The sequence below is a fragment of the Canis aureus genome, chromosome 33, assembly GCF_053574225.1.
Source record: "Canis aureus isolate CA01 chromosome 33, VMU_Caureus_v.1.0, whole genome shotgun sequence".
NCBI lineage: Eukaryota > Metazoa > Chordata > Mammalia > Carnivora > Canidae > Canis > Canis aureus.
The window spans coordinates 28,724,298-28,738,620 of NC_135643.1; the positions used below are offsets into that span (position 1 = coordinate 28,724,298).

Here is a 14,323-nt window from a genome sequence, read left to right on the forward strand (position 1 = left end):
ACACCCTGGGTGTTTATGCTGAACAAGTGCTCGTGGCTTTTGTTTGACCATAAAACACGGAGGAGGTAGTGCCAGTCATGGGGGAAAGGGGCAGTGGGCATGCTTCTAGTGACCAAACATCTATTCTCTAATACAGTTCAAGTTCTCAAGAGTACACATGTCTGTTTAAACCAGAGGAGCCTTCTTTTGCTCATGTGCTGAAGTAGACAAGCATCATTGGCACAAAGGTAAGATTTCAACCAGCTAATTTTCTGAGGCCATGGGTCTATCACACTTCACTTCCAGTGACTTTAGAAAAGAGGAATGGGAAGTAGAAAATTCTAGCCTACTTCTACTGAAGGCTGAAAACAGCAGATAAAGGAAGAAGACAACACCAGGAGTACCCTGTATCACCCCACCCTCTGGAAACTGTCTGAGCTTTCCTAGGTGTCCAAAGTGGAGGTCAGGAGAAGGGTTTAAGGCAAACACAAGGCAGCCTTTGGGGAAAGTGCTTGATGTGTCCCTGACTATACCCCTTAACTCTGAGAATGTCTGATTTAGAGTATATCTAAAGGAACTTAAAGAATTTTTAAAATATTTCCTAGTCTTTGACCTCGTTTTACAGCCCTCTTCTATCTGCTGGTTCCTGGTCAGTCTGTCTGTGTTCCTATCTGTCTGGTGGCTCTGTCTAACCTATCTACACGCTCATTCACTCGTTCATTGATTCATTTATTCTCCACACCACATATTACACATTGTACCGCAGATTGTCTGCTTGTCTTTCCCTGGGATTTTAGCTCTCTTGAGTCCACCCCACTACCACCCTGCTCCTGTGAGAAAACCTCGGTCCCTCAACCCTAGGATGGTGATTTTGTCTTTCCAAAATACACTGGAATCAAATCTGATCATCGGAATTCTGCAGCCATTGCAATAAAAAAGAATTGCAATAATAAAATATAAACAGCAAAAATAATTTTTATTAATAAAAATAAATTTAAAAATAATAAAAGCCATTGCAATAATAAAGGCAGCTTAGGGTTCCTGAGTGGCTCAGTTGGTTGAGCATCTGATTCTTGGTTTTGGCTCAGGTCATGATCTCAGGGTCATGAGATCTAGCCCTGCGTCAGGCTCTGAGCTCAGTGCCTCACTGCAGAGTCTGTTGAGATTCTCTCTTCCTCTGCTCCTCCCATTGTGCTCACTCGCACTCTGTCTCTCAAATAAGTAAATGAATCTTAAAAAAAAAAGCAGTTAGGAAGTAGAAGCCAGATTTTAAAACATCCTATGAAACATTTTACAAGTCAAATCTTAGGGAAGGTACTTATTATTATATCAAACTTAAGTCAGAAACAACACAGGCTGAGTACTGCTCTCCCTCTCATGCTGCACTATGGCCTGGAGATGATCCCTTCTTGTGAAACACTCCCAGTCCCACGATTTATTGTTTTCCAATTTACACAGCTAATATTTGCTCTGTATGAATAAGTATTCCTTTCAACAAGTATTAAATTGTCTACCTCACCAGTTAAAGTGACCGTTTTTTTTGTTGTTGTTAGTGAGAAAGAAAATGAACCATCTCTTTTTTTCTTTGAATACAACTCGGTAAATTTTAAATCTGTTAGAGGAAATCCATCTTTTTTTGTCTTTTCATATTATTTAGTTACAAGGGTTTTTCTGGAGGATAGTTTATGCAAATTTTCTTAAGTGGTTTGATTTTCATTGGTTGGTTCTTGATTTTGTCTGTAGAAAACTTAGAAATGTATATTGCAGAATCACTGCTAAAGAAATGCTCAACTGACTACAAAAAAAAAAAAAAAAGAAAAAAGAAATGCTCAACTGGTGAGTACTACACTTGACAGGAATCCAGTCACATGAGCCTGGAACATAATAACAGCATGTGGAGTAGCCCTTGGTTTTCTGGTTCCTTAGAAACAACTTATCTCAACAGACTATACACACACACACACACACACACACACACACACTTAAAGCTTAATGGGGTTATTACTCACATAGTATAAAATTCATGTAAGGGCACAACTAAAATGATTTTTAGTAAATTTGCTGAATTGTGCAACCATCATCCTTAATTTAGGACCTTTCCATCCCCCCAAAAGAAACTTCCAACCCATTTGGAGTCACTCTGCATTCCCACCAGCAGCCCCAGGCAACCAGTAGGCTGGATCTTTCTCTTATGACAACTGGATATGGAGCTAATGTCCAACCTTCTCAAATAAGGGATAGTAAATCAGTACCAGAAATCAAAACAACTTTCCTCTACCCAAGCATATCTCTCCCCAAATTCAGAAGTTCGGATGTATCTTTTAATTTTCAAATTTAAAAAATTCTTTTTCAGATCCATTCCCAGAGTGTTGTCACCCTACAAAGCCTGCCCATTTCCTTGTCATCATACCTATACAGCTGTGGGACCTAGTGGCAGTATAAAAACTTATTATAAAGGTCTGACAAAGACTCATGTTACTTTTGCTGGGAAAGTATTTCACAAAAATACATGATAATTAGTAAACTGATCCTCTATTAAGTTTTCAAGAACTCATTAGTAAAAATACTTAGCAAATTTTGTGAGTGCTTCTGAAATAGAATCCCATGACTGATATGATATCCTCGTTATCTGTAAACATATTTAGTACTTATCCATTTTAGGTGAGAAGAGTTTTGTAAGCAAGCTAAACTCTAAAATTGTTAAGAAAGGAAAGCTAAGATGTCTTTGTTTCTGAAAAAAGTTTCTGGGCATAAAATATCTTAGCTAAAATGGATCTTGTTAACATAAAGTGATATATTATGATTTTTTTTTTTTTTTTTAATTCATAGAGATGCAGAGAGAAAGGCAGAGACACAGGCAGAGGGAGAAGCAGACTCCATGCAGAGAGCCTGACGTGGGACTCGATTCAGGGTCTCCAGGATCACGCCCTGGGCTGCAGGCGGCACTAAACCACTGCACCACCGGGGCTGCCCTAAAGTGATATATTATAAACTTAAATGGTAGTTTAGAGATGGGAAATACTTAATTGGCTCTTCCCTTTTCTCCTCCTCCCACAGGAGGAGTGAGTTATATATTAAATTTTTTCTAAGTGTATACAAATTTTTGCAAAATTACAAAGATTTAAAAATGTGTCTGATGTTACCTAGAGGACTTTCCTATGTATTTACGCATCTCTTCTTAAAAAAAAAGAAAGCTATTAATTGATAGTCACTTATTTATTTATTTGCTGATTGTATTGTTGACTTCTACATGTAATGGCACTGGAGGTGGTGGTGTGCCAGTAAGAATAGGGGCCCCTGAGGTCAGATTCCTGGTTCCAGTCTAGCCTCCTACCTGTCTGGCCCTGAGCATCTCACTTTATCTCAGTTTCTTTACAATACTTCCTAGAGTTATAATAAGAATTAGTTACTTAAGTAGTATTTTCTGAGAACTATTCTACAACTTCACTTTTTAATGGCTTTATGGTGACAATTGATTTTTGAGGTTTTCTGGTTTTTTTTTTTTTTTTTTCTTTTTTCTTTTATAAGTCTGAGGAAGCTTTTATGTCTGTTAAGAAACTTACTTACCAGGTGCTTGTTTCCATTGATTTTTCAATTCACTATAATTGTTTCAAGACCTGGTTTTTCCTAAGCCTTTAAGGCCTATGTATAAATTTCTTTTATTCATAATTCCAACTTGCAAATGTTAAAAACACATTTTCTTTCTTCAGTGTTTAACTTCCTTTTTCAACAGATAACCTCTTTTTAAACATTAAAATCCAAACATAAACTTAGATAAGCTTCCTTAATTTTTAAACTACATTTACACATTTGTCTTAACCACTGCAAATGCACAATGAGCCTGGCATACAAATCTAGCAAGCAAACCATTTTTGAGTTTTGAGTGGAGCCCGTGTCTCCACTCTGGGAAGCCATCAGCAAGCTTCGGATTAGGACTACTGAGGAGATGCATATGTCATGAGTTTCAAACTTGGACCTTTTCTAATGGTCTTGAGTATCTGTCACATGCCCCTTTCCCATTTTTTAAAAACCATAACCTCTGATATAAATTATTAAGATTCTACATCTCCTTTTCAGATCTAAGTTTATTATTTTATTTTATTTTTTAAATATTTTATTTATTTATGAGAGACACAGAAAGGCAGAGGGAGAAGCAGGCTCCATGCAAGGAGCCCGACGTGGGACTCGATCCCGGGACAGTGGGATCACACCCTGAGCCAAAGGCCGGCACTAAACCGCTGAGCCACCCAGGGATCTCCCCCAGATCTAAGTTTATATTTAATTGGATACTGCATCCTTCTTAGGTAATATTTATATATTTGCCTCATACTTTTATAGTTACTATATAAAAACATAGTACTTTATAATATTAAAATAAACAGAATTCATTTAACTAATCCCCTCTTGTTGGATAGTAGATTATTTTCAATTTTCTCTTATAAATGACTGTTGAAAACATACTTGTAGAAATATTTCGTGTACATTCTTATTTCCTTTGAATAAACTCAAAATAGAATAACTGGGTGCCATTATACCAGTATTAGTTACTGTAATATATAGTCTTATACCTACCAGTGTGAACCATGGAATCATTTTGTCAAATTACGTAAAATCATCCTGAGATAATTAAGGGGAAATGACTAATGTAGGAATATGGTAATATCAAACCCTTTACAAAATTGAGGTGATAGAAATAGAACAAGTTAATAATGTGTTTTCTGGTAATTTGACAAAAAGATTCCAAAGTTCATTTAGGGCAGAAAGAGAAGTAACAGTGGAAGACTTTCTACTACATATTGGCACGCGTATCACATGCTACTGGCATTGAAAAATGTGGCTCTGTTTAGGTACTTCTATTTCCTTTATTGAATACTTTCTCCCCCACCAAAACCAAGTAAATATTGATTTGTATCAAATGCCTTTTTTACTTCATTCAAGATAATCATATCTTTTTTATTTGTATTTTTGTGTTTTATTACAGCCCTTTTCTAATTTGAAACCTTCCTTGAATTTCTAGAATACATCATGCTTTGTCCGCCCAAAAAACTAACAGTGTCAGTGTATCAAGAGTTTCAGAGTTTTGCACTTGCCTTTAAAGGAAAATTAGTCTATAGAGGTCTTTAACTTTTAAAATATTCTCTAGGTTAGCTTCTGGTATTTTGCAATGTAAGAGGACTTGGAAAGCTTTTCATTTTCCTTGTGCTCTGGCATAGTACCCAAAACAAATGAACTAATGGGATTACTCTCCATCCAGAGAAACTATTGTGGCTTTTGTCACTTTCCCAGATACTTACTGTAGGAAAAGATCACCATAGGAATGAAGATGTTGTAATTATCATCTTGATGGCAATCACTGTTCCAAGATTGGTTGACACAGGATGAATGTGCTCTGTATATTCAATCTTCTTAATGAAATCCCAAGGAAAATATCAGTCCTGCTACTAATGACAATAAATGGGCTTTGCACTCACAAAGTGCTCTCACTCCCAGGAGCACAAAGCTCTTCATGATTAATTATTTCAGTCATCCTCACAGTTGTCCCATGAGGTGGGTGGCTGAGTGCTTCCTCTTAGGGAAGAGAAAAAACAAAACAAAACAGGTAACTCATTGGATTTTCTTCTGTTCTACATTCTATGTTCTAGAACGGGATACCTACCTTATAAAGCCTGTCAGTATGTTCACCAGTGGACCAGGGCTTCAAAAAATCACAGGCTTCTTTCACATACGAACACCAGGCTAGGAGCAGATGTGGAATAGTAAAGTTGGGAGGGAATTTTGATGAGTTTGGTAAGATGCTGTGTGTGGGTTAGTCTAGACTTGGTGAGGAAGGGCAATGGCTGAGTTAGTGTTTTGGCGTCTCTGTTAGAAGTGGTGATCCATGGTGTCAGAAGTTTGTTTTTGCAAATATCTTCACTATACTTATGCTTCCCACAACACTGTGCTAGGGTTCTACAAAGAGTATTTGTCAATTCTCGTTTCCAGAGAGGGGCACTGGTCCTTTCACATCCTGCTCTCGTGTGTTAGTGGCTGTGGTTTTTCACAGGGATCAGATATCTGCTACTCAGCGATAACTCTAGCCCCTCTCCATCCTCCAGTGACCCTCCATCTCTCTCCAATTCAACTTTCCTCATGCTCTCACTTCCCCAGAGAAGGACAGTGCCTCTCTGTAGACACATCGGTCTGGGGAGTAGGGATAGAACTAAAACTATGTTTGTTTTGTTTTCTTTTGCTAAAAGATTTATTTGGAAGAGAGAGAATGAACAGGAGGGGCAAGGGGAGGGGCCTGGGAGAGAATCTCAAGCCGACTCTACACAGACCCTGATGTACAGTTCCATCTCATGACTCTGAGATCACCATTCTGAGCCAAAACCAAGAGTCGGATGCTTAACCGACTGTGCCATCCAGGCGCCCCTAAAGCTACATTTTTATCTAGTGATCCCCTCATCCTTTCTTTTATAGTATGCCTTTCTGTCTACTCCAGGAGTTTTTTTGTCACATGAGTTCTGTCTCTCCAATCAGACTGCAAGCTCTTTGGATGAACGTCCACCGTGGTTTTTAAACCCCTTTTAATTCCTGCCCCGTTGCTCCTTCAGCACTAGCGTTTTCAGGTGCACAGTAGACACTTGTGGTAGCTCTATTTGCTATCTATACTGTCAACAAATATTCCCTGTACTTACTATGCCATTTTAACTTTTCCCCTTTTTCTTTCATTAAATAAAGGCTTAGCTGTCCCACTTTGAGTTTTTAATCTCCCTATTTTTTTTCCCAAAGTTCCCCTGAAAGGGAGGTCTTTAAAATGTGAAGAATTCTGCTTGAGTTGTGCAGTGTACTCAGGGCGGGGACTAATTATGAGGTTTGAAAACCTCTTCAGGTGGCCGGGTTCGGCAGCATGACGAAAATACTGCTTTCCTAAATTGAGAACAGCTGGGGCTGTGTTGCCAACAAGTATAAAAGAGTTGGTGCCGGTGCTCTGTGTTGGGAAGAAGTTTTTGCTCTCTGGAGCTCGCAGAGCTTAAGCCGAAGGCACCCTTTCCTCATCCGTGTCATGGTGGTGAGTGCCTGGAGCTGGTCTCTGGGTGTCAGTTTCTGTTGTCTGGTAGATGATGTGGTGGTTGTCTCAAAATGTTCCTTACTGATTTGCCATGCCAGTTGTGATATTTTATCTTTCAAGTTACAGATAGAATGCGTTCCCTCAGTAAGACACAGATAGCTAAGGTTTTGTGTATCTTTTCTCTATTATTTTGAAGGCTGTCAGCTTTCCTGGTATATGGTGTGCATCTCTACATATAAACGGATAAACCTAGGCAGTGCCATTTCAAGTATCTTGAATGTGTGGTCCTCACATCTGTTCTGAAAAGTGGTCACCTGAAGAGACTCCAGTTTTTTAAGGAGAATGTAAAAAATGGGCTCATTGACCAGTGGAAAGAGTAACAGTTATTCAGTGCATGTGAGCAACTCATCACAGTTTTGGTTCTTCCAGGTTCATAGAAAAGCTGCAGTCTTAGGAAAGAGTGATGTGATCTCCAGAGAGGTTCTAGCTTATTGTGACTTCATGGTTAGCAACAAGTAATAGTGTCTGATGAAGTGTTTGCAAAGTTGGATCCTTATTTCTATTTAAAGAAATTTTAAAGGAATTGATTATTAAAATGTTCCTATTTATACTGACATCACCTCAAAAAGAGACAAGAATTCCAAGATAAAACAACGCAATATTTTATAAATAAACTCCGTCTCAACAGCTTTAACCATGTTCTGACAATATATTTATATAAAGAAATGGCTTTGGTATTTCCTTATTTTGACAATCTTTTTGTTTGGATGGTCGACAAGTGGACAAGCACGGTTTCTGAACATAATTTTTGTTTTATTTTTGCAGGTGGGATAGTGACACCTTTGGGAGAAAGAAAATTGGTTTCCCCTCTTGAAAGTGGCAAGTGTACAGCAGGTAGCTGCATGGAGGGAACAGTAATCAGATGGCTACCTTCTACCTTTTGTGCTAGGAAACAAAATCAGTTATAGGAATCCATGTTGATCTCAGAAATAGAAAGATTTAAAACCGTTAAGTTTGCACAAAGAACAAGAACTTTACCATCTCCTTTTTGATCCGAAGACTGGAGAACAATGGATATTATAGAGACAGCAAAACTTGAAGAACATATGGAAAATCAAACCAATGATCCTGCAAATACTTACACGAGACCTGCTGAGCCTCCCGAAGAAGAAAACAAAAATGGCAACAGTAAACCTAAGAGCTTATCCAATGGGTTGCGAAAGGGCACCAAAAAGTACCCAGACTATATCCAAATTGCTATGCCCACTGAATCAAGGAACAAATTTCCCCTGGAGTGGTGGAAAACAGGTATTGCCTTCGTGTATGCTCTTTTCAACCTCGTCTTAACAACCGTCATGATCACAGTTGTACACGAAAGAGTGCCTCCCAAGGAGCTCAGCCCTCCACTACCAGACAAGTTTTTTGATTACATTGATCGGGTAAAATGGGCATTTTCTGTATCAGAAATAAATGGGATTATATTAGTTGGACTATGGATCACCCAGTGGCTGTTCCTGAGATACAAGTAAGTAGGTCTACTAATTATGGGGCTTGCTATAAGTCTGTATTTAAGGGGGTAGATGTGTAATTGAAATGGTCTTCCTCAGTTTTGTCTGATAAATTCAGTCCTATCCAGGCATTTGATGACAGGAAGCAATGGAAGGATCTACCTCGTTGAATAAATAAGCATTTAAAAAGCAACTGTGTATGAGAGGTAACCATGAGGATGCTATGGATATATCATGGTCGGTGATTCAGAGTTGATGAATTCAAGGTGCAGTTCCTGATTTCAAGTAACTCAGTGCTGTGGTATCTGCATGATAAATCAAGAGGCTTAGAGAGGAATAACATTCACTTCATCATGCTTTTGTTATTTTAGGCCTTTAACAGGTGGGGAATGGAGTTGCCTGCGAACTTGCCTCTCTTACTCATAGTGTGATGACTATATCGGTCTATAGTCAATAGCATTCCTTGAGGTTTGCTTCTATTCAGGAGTTCTCAAACTTTACATTTCTTTTTATTTTACCTATTGGCAATCCAGTCACAAGAATGTAAGAAACTGAATTTAGACGTGGGTCCATGCGGTTTGGGTTTGAGATTTCCGAAGTAAATGTGCTGTCCAGTTTCCCCATGGCACCATAATAGAGCCCTTAGTTCACTAGTTTCAGTCTCCCTGTTTTGGAATAGGGGCAATCAGGAAGTAGGAAAGCCACGTACTTTTGCTTTAAAGGCACTTAAAAATAGGACATAGCTCTGAAGTGGTTATTTTTGCTTCCCTATGAAATCTGGCAGCTAGTCTATAAAAACAAGGCCCCTCAATTCCCTTTCCATCTCATTTATCATTCAGATGTTTTGTTCTCTACTAAGATTCTAGCAATTAAGTCCCTAAAATATAAGTTTGATCAAAACATTGCCCATAAACTGAGGCTTTTGAAAATGTTATGTGTACTTAGTCGATACTGTTCAAAAACTCACAAATGGGATTTCTGCATGAATGCCACAAAATTATTTATAGAAGAGAGAACTCATGCTATGTTGTTCTTTCAATTGCTAGCTACTTTGAGAGTAGAATTCAGTCTCTCTTTGCCCAAGAACTCCCCAAACTCATGTTGGCAGTTTTGAAAACCTTGTTCCACAAACTGAAGTTGTTCCTAAACATTTTCCTTAGTATGTATAAGTAAAAGGCACCTATCAACTATCTTTCCCTAGAAATTTTTACTGCCAAAGTTGTTAAGTTATGGTATGCCAAAAACCAACAAGATTTGTTGAACATTAGTGTTTCTCTTTTTGGTGTCTACAACTGACACTGAAAATAAAAGAGCCTACTTAGGCCAAACATGTTTGCTTTCTCCCTTAACTGAAACCAATGTTTTCTTCATCTATATGTGAAAAGAGACATTTTCCAGGGTCTGGTAAGTAACTGGCTTCTATCTAGAATCACAGTCTCAATTTGAACCTTCATCTAGAGAGTTATTATGAGCTGCCTCTCCCTGACTACCCTGTCAAAACATGTATGGGCGCCACACGTCAAAACTTGTGGGGGCACCTGGGGGGCTCAGTCGGTTAAGCATCCAATTCTTGATCAGGTCATGATCTCAGAGTCTTAAGATCGAGTCCCATCCAGTTCTGTGCTGGGCATGGAGTCTGCTTAAGATTCTCTCTCCCTCCCTTTCCTTCCACCCCTACCTCCTTGAAACAAACAAACTTCTGGTCACATAGCTGGCCACACATTTTAATGATCTATACTGTTTTGATCACAACCCATCATCAGGTTGGTTTGTTGGGGGAAGTCATACCTTTTTTTTTTTTTTTTTTAAGTTTTGAGGTAGAATTGTATCATTTTAACAACTAGTAGAATAATTTTTATAACCTGTTTTGAACAATCCTAGCTAAATGAGAAATCCTACTTACTCTCTCTTGTAAAAGCACCTTCAAAGCTGTGGGGGAAAAATAATTAGCAATGGTTATTTTTCTAAATAAGGTTGCGGAGTGCACATTTTACCTTCTAAGTTAATTTTCAGTTCTGAATACAGCTGAACTCAAAATGCCAGAATGAATATAATTGACTCATAATAATTCTTACTTATTACTTCACCTTGTCTAACAGCAAGGAGCACACAGTTTAGCGCTCTTTCTGGTCTGAGGTCGAAGCAAAGGGTGAATTGTTTTTCACTTAACCAAACAGAGAAACTCAGCACTGATTATCACTTATTCCTTTTCAGTACTAGAAACGACAGAGTTAGTATGGCAAGCCTTTGAAAGAAATGGCCTTGCACTAAAATACTTTCATCTAATAGTCTATTTTTTAAAGATTTACTTATTTATTTAAGAGAGAGTGAGCACATGCATGAGCCGGGGAGGGGCAGAGGCAGACAGAGAAACAGACTCCCTGCTGAGCAGGGAGCCCAATGCGGGCTCCATCCCAGGACCTCAGGATCATGACCTGAATGAACCAAAGGCAGACGCTTAACCAACTGAGCCACCCAGGTGCCCCTCATCTAATAGTCTAGGTAGTTTTCTTCTCTATATTTTGACCCCAGAAATCCTGGAATATTCTTAAAATAGCTACTGGAAACAGGCAACTAAAATTATATTCGTACATAATTCTGAAAATTAGAATTCCCAGCGGTTACCTGAATTAGACTTTGATCCACATCAGACCACAGTCTTTAGAGAAAACTAAAAATATGCCACATGCCTGAAACTGCCTAGTTTTCCAGAAGTCTTTTATCAGTATTAGTTTTGAAAGTTTGAGAGCTCCAAAAATGAGAGACCTGTAGTAATATAGTTTATGTGCTAGGGAAGTTACAACTATCAATTCTAGGGGCTTTCTGGACCCCACCCATCTCAGAATTTCCAGAACCCAGTTTATAGACCCACCCCTAATTACACAGCAGAAAATGAGTTGTCCTCTTCAGCTGGACATAAGGACACTCAGAACCCTTGAAGCCCATTCAAATACACATGAGACAGTGGTGCAAACAGGGAGAGCCTTTCCCATCTCGGAGGACAATGTGCACAAAGTCAAAACCACTGGGAACCACTGCCTTGGAGTTAGGACTCAGTGGTACAGGACAGGGACTGGTGTTAATCAAGACCATTGTCCCCACCAATATAAAGTATAAAAGGACTTAAGGGATTTTTTTTTTTTTAACCTTTTTTGATCAAGGTTGAACAAAACAAGGGTAAACTGATCAGTTTACAGCTTTACCATTAAATGTCCATAAATGCACAGGGTGCTTTGGACATTTTCAAAATATAATTCTCTGAAAATCTATATAGTCATAGACAAAAGTTTGTGCCCAAGTTGTGAAGATACTTTTGGATGGTCTCCAAATAAAACTTGCTTATATAACCTAGGTTAAATTAGTTGTCCCATTTCCCTATGTGTCCAATTATGTAATATCACCTTAGTTCATTAGTTAATTCCTCTGTGACTGTGGCTCATTTATACCTTTGCTATGCTCTCAAGAGAAGGTTTTATTAATGCGGTGAGTTGACTGAAAACATAGAGCAGTTCATTGAATTCTTTGGCAGAGAGTGACTTTTTAAGGATAGGTGGTTGTCTAGAAGCCTTAATCTAGTATAACGTCCTCCCTCTACAGATCTTCCTTTTGGGTCCTAACCCACCTAGATTTATTATAATAGGTGAACCTTTGTTTCTGAAAACTGCAGTGTGACCTCTCCACGGAACTGTAGGTGTGGGCCGTTCACATGTAAGTCTTTTGAGCTATGAAACTGTGGTCTATTAATGCTACTCTGTATTGATTATTCTTTATTCTGTTAAACATTGTTTTATATTACATTAGGAGGAGAAACAAGGAGTAAACCTGTTTTTCCCTATCCCTGTTTTTCCTTTAGGTCAATAGTAGGACGTAGATTCTTTTTTATCATTGGAACTTTATACCTGTATCGCTGTATCACAATGTACGTTACTACTCTTCCTGTGCCTGGAATGCATTTTCAGTGTGCCCCAAAGGTAAGCACCTCAGAGTTAGCATGTAGAGATGAAGAAAGCTGTTATTGAACACCTGCTTGCTGTATGATATGTTAGACCCTTTTATAGGTATTACTTTTTGTTTCTCTTTGGATTTGGGGGGAAGAAGTTCAAATATGTTTATAAAATATGTATCTTTGTGCATCAGAAATTCATTTTCTGCTAACTAAAAGTTACAGTGGGTGTTCAACTCTGCTTTTTTGCCTTCTCACTTATTCATTCATGCACTCATTCAGGCTGCAAGTGTTAAGCTCCTGTTATGTAGAATTCCAGGCTCTATAACAACAGCAATGACCAAAGCAAAGTTCTTCTTCAAGAGCTTATATTCCTGCGATGTGTACGGAACTAGAGGGTATTATGCTGAGTGAAATAAGTCAATCGGAGAAGGACACTCATCATATGGTTTCACTCTCATGTGGAATATAAGAAATAGTGAAAGGGATTATAAGGGAAAGGAGAGGAACTGAGTTTGAAAAATTAGAGAGGGAGACAAACCATGAGAGACTTCTAACTCTGGGAAACAAACAAAGGGTTGCAGAAGGGGAGGTGGGTGGGGAGATGGAGTAGCTGGGTGACAGGCACTGAGGAGGGCACTTGATGGGATGAGCACTGGGTGTTATACTATATGCTGGCAAATTGAATTTAAATTAAAAAAATAAAAACCTTATAGTCTATTGAGGGATGATAACTGAAAATTAAATGCATAACTTGTAACATGATGATGAGTCCAGTCACTATCAGATAAAGAACAGAAAAGCTGCATAAGGGTGATGGGACGCTGAGGGTAGACAACTTTATAGAGAAATCAGAAAGGCTTCTATAGTAAGAAAGCATTTGGGCAGGAAATGAGATGAGGAAGTGAGCCCTGTGGATGGGGGGGAGCACTAGGCCAAGGAAATAGCTTAGTCACAGTGGATTCAAGGGATGGCAGGAGGCCCATCCCTTGGCTAAGGAGAGGTGGGAAGGGTGGAAGTGGTACAGGCCGTGGGTCCTCTAAGCCCTCGTGGCTCACTGAAGTGAAGAGAGGTCATTTGATTCAGGATGCATTTTGAAGGTAAGGCCAACAAGATGTGCTAATAAGTTGGATATGAGCATAAGAGAAAGAAGTCAAGGATGACCCCCAAAGTTTTTAGCAAATGGAAAGATAGAATGGCCTTTTGCTGGATACATTGTGGGAATGAGTACTGAAACTGTCTTAAGCAGGATTTACAGTCTCTCCAGGTAGAGTTATTTCTTGAGAGAGCTGTTAATCATCTTAAACCCCAGGATGCCCTGGTTTATAAAAAAAGAAACTTACAAATCATGTGCTTTCTGGACACAGGAATGAAGCCTAACATCATATTTTACTGAACACTAAGCAGATGTCCAAGGTGGAAGGAATAATAGAGTTGTTCTAAGGAAGTCAACAGTCTCCCTCACCAAATATAGGTGTGGTTTGGAGAAGCTATAATTTTCCAAAACCATCAAAGCAGAAAGTATCTGTAATTAAAACAGTGTACATATTGAATTTAAACATTGGCCGATTTTTAGTGAAACTAATTTAAGGCATGGGAGAAGTTCAGAAACATAATAAACACTTCTAACGGGTCAAAGCTATGTGTTAAATGAAGAAATGGGCACAGAAAAGAAGGCAAGCCCATCCTAGTAATGGATGAGGTTTGCGGAGATGAATTGCTATGATTATAGAAAGAAAGTAAATTAAAGATTATCCTCCCAGGAAGAGTTGCAATTTTCAGAAGCCACATCAGTAAACGTACCACTGGATAACCAAGCTACAAATACTCACAATGGAAGCT

General features: G+C 38.7%; 1 protein-coding gene and 1 long non-coding RNA gene across 26 annotated transcripts in view; one reads left to right on the forward strand and one right to left on the reverse strand.

The window, feature by feature from the left end:
* Positions 1-5,596, reverse strand: part of LOC144303836 (uncharacterized) — a 42,027-nt gene extending 36,431 nt beyond the window's left edge. The window contains exon 1 of the long non-coding RNA XR_013370815.1: positions 5,274-5,596. This is a non-coding gene — a long non-coding RNA (uncharacterized LOC144303836). The remainder of the gene's footprint in view (positions 1-5,273) is intronic.
* Positions 1-14,323, forward strand: part of SGMS2 (sphingomyelin synthase 2) — a 130,203-nt gene that overhangs the window by 100,849 nt on the left and 15,031 nt on the right. For 13 of the 25 annotated variants that reach the window (XM_077882225.1, XM_077882227.1, XM_077882226.1 and 10 more), the window contains 3 exons: positions 137-227; positions 7,856-8,555; positions 12,392-12,509. In XM_077882225.1, coding sequence (XP_077738351.1) covers positions 8,101-8,555; positions 12,392-12,509 — 573 coding nt within the window. In that variant the 5' untranslated portion in view covers positions 137-227; positions 7,856-8,100. Of the gene's footprint in view, positions 1-136; positions 228-5,616; positions 5,767-6,896; positions 7,031-7,513; positions 7,765-7,855; positions 8,556-12,391; positions 12,510-14,323 lie in introns of those variants that run through there. The other 12 variants (XM_077882220.1, XM_077882221.1, XM_077882224.1 and 9 more) reach the window with 4 other exon arrangements.